Below are 16,508 nucleotides of genomic sequence, written 5' to 3'. Positions count from 1 at the left end.
GCGCTGGTATGTTCGGACTACTGGCCTTTTAAGCGCGATCCAATTTCCTGATCGACTCAAACCTGGTTTAGGGTTATAGGTTGTAGGTAAACTTTACTCATAAATTATCAATCAATTTTTTGACAATAAAATGATTTTTATTTTATTTGGTGTTTTATGGTGTTTAGTTAAAGAAAAATTGGCTTGGTCTGCGCCGGTACATTCGAACTACTGACCTTTTAAGCGCGAACCAATTACCCGGTCGACGCAAACCTGGTTTAGGCTTATAGGTTGTGGGTAGGTTTTAATAATAAATTATCAATCAATTCTTTGACAATAAAATGATTTTTATTTTATTTGGTTTTTAATGGTGTTTAGCTAAAAACAAATTGGACTTAGAATACGCCGGGACATTCGAACTACTGTCCGTTTAAGCGCTGACCGCTGCCCTATAATCGTCTATCTCCCCGCAAACTTGGTCGACGCTTTCGCGTCCACCTTTCAAGTACACAACCCGTAATCCGCCCTCCACGTGACCTTCGACCACGCCCCATTTTTCGAACACGCGCAGGGCGTTCCCCACCCAGTCAGCGCGAGCGCTCTCGGCTGCAACGTAAAAAAAACAGTCAATCTCCGCCACTGTTTTTTCGTCACCCCTCCCCCCTCTCGGTCAAAAATCAGCGCCTTACCAAATTTGAAAAAAGGTAAGCAATAGACTGGACCAAAGTTTTTTTTATATGCTCGGAATACCACAGAAACGAGACATGAAAATTACATTTTAAGCACTTTTAATTAGAAAAAAAAAATATATATATAGATAATTTTTTATATCTACTACCAGCATTTAAAGTAACCTTCAAAATTCTAGAATTTGTTTAGCAGTTACTGGAGTTATTAAAAACGTCCTTCATATTTTGTTTTAGAGGAAATTCTCTAGCACTGTATATTTTTGACACTTTTATTTTCCGATTGCTGAATGTCTTCTCTGGAATTTTGTGAACAACGGTTGAAATATTGAATTGGAAATTTTTTGAAACCACTGGACATGGAACTATCGGATATTGGGCACTTTTTCCTAGCTGCCTGTGATTTTATTACTTGGCCCATGTGGGTGAACGCATGTATATTTAGAGTTTTTCAAAAAACTTTCTCCAAAATTTCTTCGTTCCCGGAAAATCTGAATTACCGTTACAAAAACGGGAAAAAATATGTAAAAAAAAATTACCGAAGAAAAAATGCGGATTTTGTGTATTGTAACCCATATTTCATAAGTGCCATAAAAATAACTTATGCTAACCAAATCCGCCATTTTGATTTCCCGAAAAGAGGGCAAAGTTTATTGTAACCCAATTTTGTTTTGTTTTTTTTTTTAAATATATCGATTTTCTTGGGATTCCATTAAGTAAAAGTACCATTTTTTTTTTTAAAGGCAATTGAATGCTAGCAGGGTGGTATACCTGGATTTTTGACCGAGATTTCCCCAAAATTCAACTCCGTGACGGCCATTACCGTATTGCCGATCGGACTTGGCGATATCGACGACTATTTCCTCGACCAAATCGCTTTCGAAGAGCTGCTCGTCGAAGAGACGGCGCAAGCCGGAAGCCGCGGCCGCGTAGGCCTCCAAATGAGGCCCCAGCGCGTTCCTCAGGGGCGCGAGGCGCTCCTCCGCCTCCCTATCGCTCGCCACTTTGTAAGTTTTCAACGGAACGTCTTCGTCGACCAGCTGTTCTACCATTTTCCTGTTGCGACGGATCAGTCCCGCGTTGCCGTCCTAAAGAAAACCGAGTGAATTTGAAATACTTTTGAACGCAGACGCGCAAATGCAAGTATGAGTCATCACATCAAGGGAAAAGGAGATAAAAATACACGTCTTAAGTTCAAGTACGATTTTTTTCGGGCAGTTCTCAAAATATTTTTTTATATTAGAGCCTACTAATATAAAAAAATATTAAAAAATTACATAAGTTTGAAAATATCGAAAAACTTTAATGACGGGTTGGCTTTTGTTCAGTTTTCTACCAAGGTGCCACTTAAAAAATAAACAACTGTTTTTCACATTTTTCTAAACCAACTTTGTTTTGGTTAGTTGTATTTTTTAATTATTTTTTTATATTAGAAAATATCAAAAAATTACACAATTTTCGAAAATATCGAAAAATTTTAATGACGGGTTGGCTTTTGTTTAGTTTTCTACCAACGTGACAATTAAATTTTTTTTTTCACATTTTCCCAAATTAACTTTGTTTTAATACACCCCAGTTTTGAAAACACGTTAAAAAATCACGTTATCTTTAAAAATATCAAGAAATTTTAACGACTTTTGTTCAGTTTTTCTACCTATGTGCCACAAGGGAACAGTTAAGTATGTAGAACACGTTGTACATTGGACCTACTTTTTATAAATATCTTGGTGACGCTTATTCGGAGAGTAAGCCGTCAAAATAGAAAAGTATGTGCCACCTTCACAACGAAAAGAACGCGAAAGGAGCATCTTCCCGCACCTGGTAACTTGGATATATCGCGAGCAAAAAAAAATGACGTTGTTTATCGCGCATTCGACCTACTTTTAGCTTGACACGCCCGCAAGTGCCAAAAAAAATAACCAGTCGAGCAGTTCAAACGCTTCGACTTTTTGTGCATCGGACTTACTTGAGACACCGGGAGTTTGCAGCAACGAAGAATGGTTAGAGTAATATGAAAAAGCCCTAAGACTATGACAAATAAAATCCTTGTATGTAACTAGTCCTTCCCAGTGGAGTAGTTCAAATGCCTTGGCGACTTACCGTGACGAACATGCCGGTTTTGATTGAAAGATCGTCTATGGCGCCGACGGCGACGCGTTCGAGGTCCTCGCACGGTTTGCAGAAGAGAAACTCGTGACGCAGCATGTCACAGAGTCGCAAAACGTGCCGCATCAGGTCGTCGTGGTAGACCAGGTCGCCGTGGACGTTCGACCTACGCAGCGCGACCGCTATGACGCAATCCAAAACGAAATACGCCAGCACGGGGTCGCTGTAACGGCACAGCGCTACGCCGCTGTCGAAATCGCGGCGTGGTTTTATACGGTCGCGGTCGGTACTAACTAAACCGGGTCCCAGCTTCTCGACCTGAAACCACGCCCATTATTGTCGCGCAAAAATAAAAGACAACTGTTAAGGAGACGCAAAGAACATATGAACTACTGCCGACGTTTACATAACGACAATCTCTATCTTATGCCTCCTTCTGCCCAGAGCACTCCGGCCATATCAAATCTAGTGGATCAATGGTTTTTTTGCAGAGTTAAACAGGCTGGTACATCAGAAAGGAGAAAGATAGGAAAGAACCTGCTACTTATCTTAGGTATGCTACTCTAATTACAGTGAAAGCTCCCATCAGCGGACACTCACGATTCCATAACTTTTGTTGGGAGGTGTAGGATGGTGTAAGTACAAATACGTACAATGTATAACGTAATGATTAGAGGAAAAGAAAACAGAAACTGGCAACATTTTTAAACCAGTTATGTATTTATCTTCAACATATACATGGTGAAATTTGTTTTTTTTAAATCCTTAGGTTTTTGAAAAAAATCTAAAGTGCTTGTCTGACAATTTTCGTAATAACGTTCTAAATTTTTTAAGTGTTGAAATGCAGTGAAATCATCTCTAGCAAATGTTTTTAATATAGAAATATGATTTAGAGCTTCCTGATATGAATTTATTGTTTTTGAACTGCAACACTTCTTCTTCTGGGTCATTTGAACTACCGTCTCTTTCTACATTCAATTTCGAAAAGCTGTCGACGGCATTTTTCTGTTGTTATATTATCGTCTAAGGTTATGAAACCATCTACATTCTGGATTTCTGTTACTCCTAAATGTTTTGCATGTCCCAGTAACTCAGCAAGTGTCGCTAAGGTCAGATCATCTTCCGGATCGTAATCAGTAAATTCTGAGCTACATTCACTTTTTCCGAATCCAGTTTTGCCAAAACAATTCTTAATTGTCGAGGAATTTACTTTATTCCACGTTGTTTTTATAAAATACAAAGTTTCTAACACATCGATGGACTTTGTAAGCTCAGATAATGTTTGAACATGTTCAATTTTTGTTAAAATATGTTTCAAAATCGAGTGCCTAATTATTATAAATGGTTATAAGTAATGAATAGTTGAAAAGAGTTGATACAGTGGAAGATCTGGAAGTTATTCTCGATGAAAGATCTGTTGACCATATTATTGGGATATGGTCTATTCATAGTGACCTTATTTCCGGGCCATACATTTTGAGGTTTCCGTGTTCCTTATTTGGGTTGCCGCCTAGGAGCTTGGCATCTTAGGTTATAGCTATGATTTGTTAATTTTTTCAAAATAATTTTTTTTTCTGCGATTATTATCAACCTGTACTAGACAGTTTAAGTTTGGCATCTTAGGTTATAGCTATGATTTGTTAATTTTTTCAAAATAATTTTTTTTTCTGCGATTATTATCAACCTGTACTAGACAGTTTAAGTATTGCCAACATTTCTTTATTATACAGGGTAGTGGGACGGCGGTTGATATCTTGGAAACCGATAGTCGGTTCATTTGAACTACTTGATGTTTCCTTTCTATTATCGATTTAGTTATACAACAAACGTCACATACACAATACATGGTAGTTTTGGTTACCTACCCCGTACCGCACCACGTCAACCGAGCGACCCAGAAAGCCGACGTCTTTCCTGACGTATTCCAGCTGCCTCCGCAGGCCGTCCATGGCGGCGGAAAGTTCGTCTACGGTGGCGCCATCTCTGTATCTGGTGCGGAGCAAGAAAGCGACGGCGTTCGTCGCCATTACCGCCACCGACTGGTTACAACCTGCGGCATTACGTCAAGAGTGGGGGAATAGGGGAGGGGCTTATACCGACTGCGCTTACTGAAAGCCACGTGATCGCGCAGGTATTGCTCCACCCCCTCGCGCTTATCTCCGCCGAAGTCAGACCAATATACGTGTTTCTCGTGAAACGTTTCAACGAATTCCTAAAATTGGGCAAATAAAAAAAAATAGTTTACAGGTCAATGACAAGAAATTACCCTCAAAGAGAACGGTTGGTTAAAATCGACCCTTATCATGCCGTGGCCGCCCATCAAAGCCGTCCAGGCGGCTCTAATGGACGGCCAAATTTTTCCGCCACGGTTCGATAGGTTTAAATTAAAATGGCGTCCGATGAGTTTGTCGCGATTTAACGCTACCGGCACCAACAGAACGTCATCCAAAGTACGGTCCTTCAAGCTATCGAGCACCACTTTGAGGATTTCGCGTTTCGCTATGGGGAATATCAAGTTGTAACCCGCCCGAAGGCTGTTTTTCAACTGCTCGGTCCATAGGGCGTCGTAGATGGGATCCGCTTGGCACTGATTGTCACCAGACTCAATGAAGAACACTCCCATACGTCGAAGCAACGATCTATAGAAAACTTATATCTATATAATAAAAATTTCATATAATTTCTTTTGTTCAAATCCTATGATGTCCCGAAGAAATTTAACTTCACCCTTACATTTACGCAATTCTTTGGTACTTATTCTTGTTGAAGATAATGCAATAGAACTTACCCGATGAAGGCAACATTGCAATGACGCTCGACCGCCACTAAAGGACACTTTAAATTGAACCTAAACACCAAATACAATATGACGAGATGATCTAAATGCGACTCGCTTGAGGGTAAAAATATTATAGGAAGATTCGACCGGGCCGCTTCTCTCAGGATACCAATCTGACCTTCGTGGACGCATATCGAGGAAGCGCAACGGGGTAGAATTTTAGATAAAGCCCAGGAAACGAGCCTGCAAAACTGTGTCCATACTAGGCTGACCTTACCATCAGATCTCATTACCTCAAAAGAAAATATGACACTTTTCCGCTAATATTAACGCCTAATATTTCAGCCCTTTTACGGTTTCTCGTCAACAAATCTCGATACAAATCTTCATCTTTGCTATCCATCAACTCTAACTGCTGCCGGGACACTTTCTCCACGGCATTTTCAATTCTCTCCAGGCTTAGAATGTTTTTTTTTACAATGGGCGGGTTATTGTTCCAATCGAATGCCCTTACAAAATGATTCTGCAATACGTTGGTTATTACCAGACTTTCGGTGTTTTTTTTCACCCAGGATTCCTAAAGTATTCAAATGGTCTGCCATATTATTTAAAAATTGCATTTTAAATCTCTCACGCGACTTATGAACGTGCAATTTTCGCAGCACAGTCCCATGAAAGCTCGTTTCCTCGTCAAACTGACCTCGGGCACTGTCTCCTTCAAGGAGAACAATTGCGCCTCTTGAGCCTAAAATAAAGCATCCATTTGCAATTTTCCCTGACTGAAATTTAACTGACTTTTATATCTAGATCCCTTGCTAAACGTTTACTGTACTGTTGATCCCTGGCAAATCTCCTTAGCGTTACGAGAGAGGCCCGCGTTTCGTTTTGAGTCGCCCTCGAAGGTGCGAAATGGGTGTAAACGTCCTTGCCGTGTCCCTCCATTATGATAATTAAATAAAGTCCATTCACTTTCAGCCGCTTAGGAAATTAAAAAAGCTAAACACCGGCTACAAAATTCGAGGTTAAGGACTCATTCGTCTACTTTTCGGAATTTTTCGAGTATAAGCTCGCGCGAAGAGAGGAGAAAAATGTAAAGACCCGTATGCGAACATAAAAAAAAACAATCGCGGAAATTTTATCGCGAATGCGACAGACGAATGACGCCGCGAGGAGCAATTGAAGATCGTTTCGTTTTAGGCAAAACGCCGCCGAAAAATCGAGAATGCATTAAAAGTTTTCAGAAATGTTTAAAAGCTTTTAAGGGACTAGCGAGAAAAAAATAACGTTTGCCCAGGGCCACCGATAATAAGCTTTTAAAAACTTTCGGCGCTCAGGGCCGGATTTAAGCAGAATGACAAGAAAATAAGTAAATTTGGAAACCATTTGCGTACTGTCGCTAAGTTACTAAAATCTCTGCCAAGGACGCAAGCAACGGGAACATCTAGGTGCAGCGCGGGTTGCCTAGTGCGTACCAGCCAAGCGCGGAAAATTTGATCTTAGTTTTAAAAATACACAAAAACAAAACTATCTAGTCGCGGTTTAGAGTGGTCGAATGTTCAAGTGCATCCGCCATAATCATGAATTCTAACTGCAAATTTAAAAACACAAAGAATACGCTTTAGCAATTCGACATTCCGTATTATTAGACGGTATTATTGTTGGCGTTGGAAATTTAAAACGTAATCCACTTAAAATTCCATTTTATGCGTCTGACGCGGGCCAACGCCGTAAGTGCTACACTTGCCGGATTTAACCTTAAAGAATTTTAAATTTTTAAGTAGTTATTTTCCATTCCCTCTATCTCTCTCGCCTTCCGTTCAGCAGGGCGGGTTTTTCGCCCCCGGGCCTTTACTTTTTCGCACGCATCGAAAAACAACAGATTTTTAATTCCCACAGTTCTTCCCGAACGTACGGGGAAATTCCGATTTCTTCCGTTTTTCCCTTTTTTTTCGGGACGGAATTTATCCGCGTTTTCCTTTACGGTTTATCCTTTGACGCGGGACAGAGGCGGGTCAGGATGGGCAAATAATCGCCGTTGATATTCGTCTATTGTGGTCCAAATTCGACGGGCCTCAATGGCTTTAAGCATTTGCAGCATAGTTAGATTTTCGTGAGACGTCAAAAACTGAGATGACGTTTTAACTTCAAAAATCTTTTTGAGCTAGGTTGCCTTCATTCCGGATATCTCTGGAGATATAGATTTAACCCCGTCTGTCGATTTTCGTTATTTTCAACATTTTTACAGCGTGACGAAGACGCCACTTTTGACACTTGGGCTTGTGTATCATGGCAGTTGTTTTGATCATAGCTACGTAGATACGTGCACTAAATGTGCATAGGGCAGAGTTGAGTACAGCCTACTATGGTAATTATTAAAATTTGCAGGTATCTTTTTAACTACTTAATAAAAATAGGTGTATTGCACATCATTTGAGGAAATTTTATTAGAAAACTGTTTTTTATAAATTGGGGTATGTCATTTTAAAAAATGTAACTTTGTGTTATATCTCGTAACTAAATGCTTTAAGACAAAATCGGTGAAATCGGTAGATTTGCGCTTAAAAAATCTTCAAATGTTTTTAATAAAAATCTCTATCTTTGCAAATGAATGGTTTTTAGGAACGCATATTTTTAAGAATCACCCTGTAGCTCAGAAACGCTAGGGCATTTTTTAAGGCAAATGCAGTGGCGTACTCAGACTTTTCTACAGTGCTTCGTTTTCTCATAAATAAATACAATTTTCTTATTTTATATGGCAATCATAGTTTTGGTTAGTTGGTAGGTGTGTGTTACTCACTTAAGTTATTTGAAATTGGCCTTATCTTTTTTAAATTTCCTGTGTTTATTAAATGATTATTTATTATGCACGGACTACTAATACATAAGCAAAAAGTGCCCCATATTCCCAAGGAAAGACCCGGGCAAGCTGTAAGAATGAAATATGGCCCAACAGGTCCGTACTTTGCTTAGAATTTAATTATTTGGGGTTTTGTTAGGAAAGACACTAAACAATATTTATTAAAAAATAATATTATTAATTATTTTTATTACCTACTTAAATTACTTACAAATTATTCACATAATGTATCAGTATCACTATCGCTATCATCGCCTGTTCCAATTATTATTTGTTCTATATTATTCGCAATATGCATATATGATTGTTTTGCTTTTTCTATATGTTTAACAGAATCTGCCCAACTTTGTGGAGGGATGTTAAAAACTTCGGTTTCTAAAAGTTTGAGGACACTGGAGTTAACACTGGGAAAAACATTGTTACGACGAATGGCAGATTTCAGTTGGTGCCAAACATGTTCAATGGGATTAAATATACAGTGGTAAGGTGGAAGCCTTAAAATTGTATGCCCTAGATTTTTTGCATAATTATCACAGACGTATTCCTTTTGTAGGTTCAAGCTTTGTAGAACCTCAATTAATTGCTTTTTGGTATAATCTTCGTGAAAATAAATGTCGTTATTATACACGTAGCTTTGGATTGTTGCTTTTGTGTCACATGAGGAAGGGGTTTTAGTCAACTGTCTACTGTGATAACTTGCATTGTCCATTACAATGACGCTATTAGGAGGAATGTTTGCAACTGGTTTGTTTTTAAACCAGCTTTCAAATAAATCAGCGGTGATGTCTTCATGGTAATCCAGAGAAAAATCTTTAATATTTTTCGCAGGCAGAGAAAATCCATTTGGAATCCAACCATCTTTAGCGCCAGCGTGCAAAGTAGTTATTCTTTTACCTCTTTTTTCCATACAGTTGATGTTGGAATTTTCGTCAATGTGGCCGTTTCTTCTAAAGATGCTCGCTTGCTGGCACTACGTTCAATGAGTGTCAAACCACAATTTTACCTGAATTTAAATTCCAAAACTTTAGGTAATAATCTTGTCGCGTTGTATGTTGATGACCATCCTTGGATAATCCCATTCAAAAGGAATTCGTCACTTTCTTATATCTATGAAGAGACCATACAGAGTAAAATGCGAGCCAGTTTCAGTCGGCAAATTCGGTTCATCATCGAGACCGATGCCGGATGAATCCAGAAGTTGTGTAAATAGTATTATAAAAGTATCTCGTGGAAGTTACTTCAAAAAATTAACGCATTCCTTTTTTTTGTCTACGGCTCCGCAAGACGGGGGCGGCGAAACGGCGGCCAATTTGAAAAACCGCCCCCGGTGCATTCCTAATGGGAAACCACGTCCCCGGAAATGATCGAATGTTCTTTTGTTACAGCAGGAACGTTCATTTTCCGGTTGGATTACCGGCCGATAAAAAAGAGCGCGCGCGCTCAAACAGCATGAAAACAGTCGTGGGGGGGCCGCCCAGCCCCCCCGCAACCCCCGGGACTAGTTTGTTACTTTTCGCGGGCCATTTGGCAGATAAACATTGCCCAGGGTCGTCGCTTTTGTCTTAATGACACCGAGCCAGCCCCCCACCCCCTAGAATCAAGACTATTGTTTTCAAATGCTCTTTTATGTTCGTTAATGCGATATTTCATTTTAAAAATAATTATCATTCGATTTCTGGACAAGAGCCATATTGTTTAAAAATGGTCAAGTCTGCCTCGACATCAACCATATTATCTATGTTTGCAATTGTTTTAAGATATATCAATAATGGAGGTTATGTGGAACATGTTTAGCATTAATTATTGATTTTTTTATTGTTTGAATAATAGAATTTTATTATTTGCCGTTTTTCTTCTTCAGTATAACCCATTTGAAATATCTTAAATTATTTAACTTACGCTGCAGATCTTTAGATTTGATTAGATGTCAACAATTGCAAAAATTGTTCAAACAGTTGGCAAAACATCATCGCTGTTGTCCAGAAATCGAATGATAATTATTTTTAAAATGAAATATCTCAAAAAGGGCTAAAATAAATTTCAATAAACCATATGTTTTTGAAAACAGGCAAAAAAGACCTACGATTTAAGTGTCCATAAACTATACGTTTTTGAAATCACGAAAAAGAAATGATCTACGATTTGAAAAAATGATGCTGCTGTCATTTTTCTGACATTTGATAATAGAGCTGGACCTCCCACGTTCTCCCGTTCATGGATTTTTCCACCAGAGTTTTGTTAATCTCCATGGCTTCCAATAAATTTATTTTTCGACTTTTTGTGGCTGTAGGTAAAATATCAAAATTGTCGTCAAAAATGTGTTTTTCTGTGTTTAAGTGTGCAGCATAATTAGAATCTAGACTATTGTTTTTAAACGCTCTTTCATGTTCGTTAATGCGTTTCTTGAAGGATCTACCTGTTTGTCCAATATAAATTTTAGGACAAGATCCGTATTTCAACCTGTAGACACCTGATTATTGAGATTTTGGATATTTCGTTTGATTGTTTTTTAAAAATTTTCCTATTGTGTTGTTAGTTCTAAAAGCTATTTATAAGCCACATTTTGACAAATGTTTTGACACTTTTTCACTGTTGTAATTGTTTTACATTGTTCGTGTTCTGTATTAGGTTTCGGATAAATAGGGTTTACTGTTATCTGGATTTGATTTTTATTTATAATTTTATTTATTAATATCACCGCAATTTGCTTAGTGATATTGAGCTCTTTGTTGTAATTTGCTGTTGGGAGTGGCGTATTAAGATGTCTGTGTATAAAAGAGTGATTTGAGATGTTATGTATGACTGTGTCCGTGTGTGAAGGTTTACGATAAATGGAAAAATATAATTTATTTTGCGTTTTCGTAATAGTTAAGTCTAAAAAATTAATTGGGTTATCCTGTTCAATCTCGATAGTGAATTTTATACGATTACGTAATGAGTTAATGTAATTTAAAAAAGAATTCAATTGTCTGTCCGTTCCAGCAAAGCAAGCAAGGACATCATCCACGTTTCTATACCATCATAGAAAACTTTTACTTAAACTTAAATCCATAAAAATCTCGGCTAGCAAAGGACTAAGTGGGTTTCCCATAATCAAACCTTCCTTAGAGATGGTATTGGTATTGGTATTGGTATTAAAGGGGGGCGCCCTCGCGGGCGTCCAAGCACTTAGGCCACCAGATGGGCCCGTTGTGCCCCCAGGCCGCTCTAGAGGGCGTCCAGAATGCCGCCCCTCCTGTAGAAGGTCAGCAACTCCTTTAGCCCAATACCGTGCACTGAGTCCGGATCGATCAGGGCCGTTCCGAAGACTCCCAATCTTGCCCATGTCAAGGCAGGGCACTCGGTGAGCAGATGATACGGGGTCTCCTCCCCTTCCATGCACCTCCGGGTCGTCTCCAATGCCTAGCAAGCAGAGATGCCTCCTAAGCCTGCAATATCCTGTGTAGGCCCCTGTTAGTGCTCTACACTCCTGGTTAGTCTAAGCAGCTCCCTGGTCCGAGGAAGGGCGGGCCCATCCATCATAAACCTCGCCTGCCTCATTCCCGGAGCAACTCTCCAGCCCCCCGCGGCCCGGTCTCTCGCCCAGGCTTCGAGAGCTCCCCGCCTCACACACGGGGCGATCCCCAAGCGGGGCTCTGGCCCTATATGCCTATGCGAGGAGCCCTCCCTGGCTAAGGCGTCCGCTGCCTCATTGCCCCGGACACCGGTGTGACCCGGGAACTTAGAGATGTAAATCTGTCCATTAAATTCAAAATAATTTTGGTCTAAAGATACTATTAAGCAATCTAATAAATCTTGTTTCACCAATGGTTTAACCTGTTTGCGAGTTATGGTGAAATCTACTAGATCTATCACATCCATAAGTGGAATACTGAGAAATAAGTTTTGTAATTCAAAAGACAATACTGTTGCGTTAGAAGGGATTTTGATATCTTTAATTTTCTTGATTAATTCAAAATAAGTTTTTATTGCAAATTTTGGTTTAAAATCTGTGTGGAACTTTAACATATTTACAAATTTTGTTGAGAGTTTAGTTGCTGGAGGTGTTACATAAGACACGACTGGCCTAATGGGCCCATTCGGCGGCAAAGATGCCTCAAAGTCATGGTAACTGGCGTGACGATCGTCCAAATCAGTTTCCGCACTGCTTCAATGTTTTCTCGGACAACCACCGATTTTGGACGACCTTCACTACATTCATCCTAAAGAAAACTACGACCACGATAAACGGATAAACAGTAGTCCTAGATGGTGCTTTAACTCCAAAACTCGAATTAATTAAATTAAAATGCTCCCGCTCTCTCGCGAAAACCAAACTGAGTAAACCTAACCTCAAAGTTGTCAAACTTCCTCTTAAAAACGTTAGTCGCCAGATGGCACAACTAGTAGTCGAAAATCTCGAAATATAAAATTCAACCCTCGTAGTACTAAGAAGGATAAGAAGCCGAAGGTTACCGTAGATGAAGTATAAAGGTGTAGCGCAAGACGCGTGGGTTTTATTCGCGCGATTCGGTTAATTGCGTCCTCGGACCACGCCCCTCGGTCATGAGTCAAAACCGCGTGACAAATTGGCTCGGTATCAGTTTGTCGCGTTTTCGGGCGATTTGAATTTGAATGGCGAGAAAAAAAAGGGATTAAGCGATCAATCATCTGACCCCCCCGCCCCACGGTACGACGCCCGTTAACAAACGAACCGTGCGCCATTTTAATTTCGAATTATACCCGTCAAACGTCGCTGGCGATCTAGCGTTTTACGCAAATTTAAATACCGACCTCGAAAGCATTTAATATTTTCAAACGACCCAACGAAACGGAAAAATATACATTTTTTTATTGCAAATCTCATTTTTAATATGTATTTTTTTGAATGTGGTATTTATACTCGAAATTGTTATTTAGTATTAAAATAACCATTAAGACAGAAAAATCTGTTCCAGACAAGTATTTTTCGATAAAGACGAGCAGGTTTTGTTTCAGATTCTCGGATTTTAATATACCTGAAAGTAAATTCGTACCTAAGTAATTTAATTTTTAGGAAATCGGTTATAATTTCATTAGATATGCCGTACTCAGATAAGTGAGGCTGAATGTTGGACGCCCTGTACGAAAATGCAAAAAGCGTAGAGACCAGACGCCACCCCCAACCCCCAGAAATATTCGTTAGCGACGTCGCAAAAGAAGAGAAAAAAGTAATCGCCTCGGAGGGCGTTCGGGCGATTACGGACCTGATACGGTGCCCAGGCCACGCGACCCCGCGTAACAGAGCGTAACTAAACTAAATTGAGATCGTATTATGGCCCGGGAGTCTTATTGCGCATATAATAGACGCTGTTTGTACAGTTTAACCACTTCCCGATGTGAAGAGGCGGTCCGAATTAGCATTTTGGAAATTGAGTTTCGGATTTGGCGTCGTCTCTCTAGAGCGGTCGCCCGAGCGGGGGCGGCTGGGAGTCTTCTTCTTTTACTTCTTCTTATTTTATTTCTTCTTCTTTTCCTTCTGTTGGCTGCAATCGCTTAAGTAAAAAACTTAAATAAACAAACAAACAAATAAGTACATCTTTATTTTCCAGCGCAATTCAACAAAAACCAAGACAAAGTCAAAAAACTGAGGTCAGTTGACTATTTTACTAATTCTAATATCTTAAATAACTGTTAGACTATGTAAATAGAAAAATATAACAATTACGTATTAAACAAGATTGCTTTCGAAAAATCGTCGGTGGGCGGGGCAAGTTCGTCGAAAGTTGCGCGATTCAGCTTTTTATTTTAATTTTCGCGGATTCTTGAAGGGATGCATTGTTTTTGTAGCGTGCTCCTGCGAACCACTATGGAACTTTCGCAAAATCGATGATATTTGATTGTGAATATACCCTGTATAAAGGGTCCTTCACATCTCTTCGAACTTCAAATTGACGGCATACTGCGGTAAATATGAAAATTTGTACTGGCAATTGCAAGTTTTTCATTTATCGCCAATAATTCACCCACAAAAGCGGAAATTTCTGGGATCAATTAGAATTTTTTGCCCAACAACCACGTACCCTGTGTATAATTCCAACAATGGAGTAAATGGTTTATATGGTTTTTATGGATAATTTGCAAAATATCATACCAGAAGATCCTTTAAGAAAAAGTTTTCTATGGTGGATGATGTCCCTGCTTGCTTTGTTGGAACGGACAGACAATTGAATTCTTTTTTAAATTCCATTAACTCATTACATAATCTTATAAAATTCACTATCGAAATTTAACAGGATAACTCTATTAATTTTGTAGACGTAACTATTACGAAAACACAAAACAAATTAGATTTTTCCATTTATCAAAAACTGTCACACACGGACACAGTCATACATATCAGCTCAAATCACCCTTATACACATAAAATGGCGGCATTTCACTCTTTTATATGCAGACTTCTTAATACGCCACTTCGTGCAGAAAATTACAACAAAGAAAAACTTGCCCTGAACAACGGCTACAATCCGCCCATTATAGATAAAATTATAAATAAAAAACAAACAGTAAACTCTATTTATCCGAAACCTAATGCAGAACACGAACAATTTAAAACAATTACATACATAGGAGAACCCAGTGAAAAAGTTTCAAAACATTTGTCAAAATGTGGTTTAAAAATGGCTTTCAGAATAACACAATAGAAAAATTTTTAAAAAACAGTAAAATCTCAAAAATCAGGTGTCTACAGGTTGAAATGCAGATCTTGTCCTAAAATTTACATTGGACAAACAGGTAGATCCTTCAAGAAACGCATTAACGAACATAAAAGAACATAAAAGAACAATAGTCTAGATTCTAATTATGCTACAAACTTAAACACGGAAAAACACATTTTTGACGACAATTTTGATATTTTACCTACAGCCACAAAAAGTCGAAAATTAAATTTATTGGAAGCCATGGAGATTAACAAAACTCTGGTGGAAAAATCCATCTATTATCTTAAGCAAATGTCAGAAAAATGACAGCAACATCATTTTTTCAAATCGTAGATCTTTTCTTTTTCGTGATTTCAAAAACGTATAGTTTATGGACACTTAAATCGTAGGTCTTTTTTGCCTGTTTTCAAAAACATATGGTTTATTGAAATTTATTTTAGCCCTTTTGAGATATTTCATTTTAAAAATAATTATCATTCGATTCCTGAAACAACAGCGATGATGTTTTCTCAACTGTTTTAACAATTTTTGCAATTGTTGACATCTAATCAAATCTAAAGATCTGCAGCGTAAGTTAAATAATTTAAGATATTTCAAATGGGTTATACTGAAATTATAATTATATTATTCAAACAATAAAAAAATCAATAATTAATGCTAAACATGTTCCACATAACCTCCATTACTGATATATCTTAAAACAATTGCAAACATAGATAATATGGTTGACGTCGAGGCAGACTTGACCATTTTTAAACAATATGGCTCTTGTCCAGAAATCGAATGATAATTATTTTTAAAATGAAATATCTCAAAAACGGCTAAATTAAATGTCAATAAACTATATGGTTTTGAAAACAGGAAAAAAAGACCTACGATTTAAGCTAATAAAATATAGGGCTTCCAATAAAAAAAATGATGGTGCTATCATTTTGACAGCTTGCGATAGTTGTATTCACAAACACAATGGTTTTGCGCGAAATAATTAGCGCCAATACATAGGCATTCACGTATAATTTGATGTGATTTCAAAAAATAATACCTGGACTTATAAAAAAATTAAATTTTAATGTAGTGACATGTAAATATTTTACTTAACGTTTCATTTTTTCACTGGTCAGCCGTCAGACTTTTGGGCGCTTTATCCTCGATACCTTTTAATTCGACGAAACAAAAGCAACGATTCCGGAACCCCGTCATTATTTAACCCGGAAAATAAGTCCGGATCCGGTCATAGATATATATATATATCTCTCGCGTTGTCGCATGATTTCGCCATAGTTACCAAAACAACGGTGTTTATTCGTCCTGGGGGACCGCTAACAACGTGACAGAGAGGATGATAAGGAAGAGATGATATTGTGCGCGAGGTAATATCGTTACAGCCGCCCCTCGAGCCGCCGCCGGGGGTGGGTGAGTCC

General features: G+C 38.5%; 1 protein-coding gene across 1 annotated transcript; it reads right to left on the bottom strand.

The window, feature by feature from the left end:
• Positions 1 to 288: 288 nt before the first annotated feature.
• Positions 289 to 6,904, bottom strand: LOC132703127 (glycerol-3-phosphate acyltransferase 1, mitochondrial). The gene is made up of 10 exons (XM_060672203.1): positions 6,346 to 6,904; positions 6,185 to 6,295; positions 5,844 to 6,127; positions 5,560 to 5,793; positions 5,038 to 5,410; positions 4,881 to 4,983; positions 4,637 to 4,821; positions 2,766 to 3,089; positions 1,489 to 1,753; positions 289 to 585 (listed from the first exon to the last, which is right to left on the bottom strand). The coding sequence occupies exons 1-10, from the start codon at positions 6,490 to 6,492 to the stop codon at positions 410 to 412; spliced, it is 2,202 nt and encodes a 733-aa protein (XP_060528186.1). The 5' UTR covers positions 6,493 to 6,904; the 3' UTR covers positions 289 to 409.
• Between the last annotated feature and the right edge of the window lie 9,604 nt (positions 6,905 to 16,508).

The sequence above is a fragment of the Cylas formicarius genome, unplaced genomic scaffold (assembly GCF_029955315.1).
Source record: "Cylas formicarius isolate icCylForm1 unplaced genomic scaffold, icCylForm1.1 PGA_scaffold_6__28_contigs__length_40554024, whole genome shotgun sequence".
NCBI lineage: Eukaryota > Metazoa > Arthropoda > Insecta > Coleoptera > Brentidae > Cylas > Cylas formicarius.
This window is presented reverse-complemented; position numbering and strand designations above follow the sequence as displayed.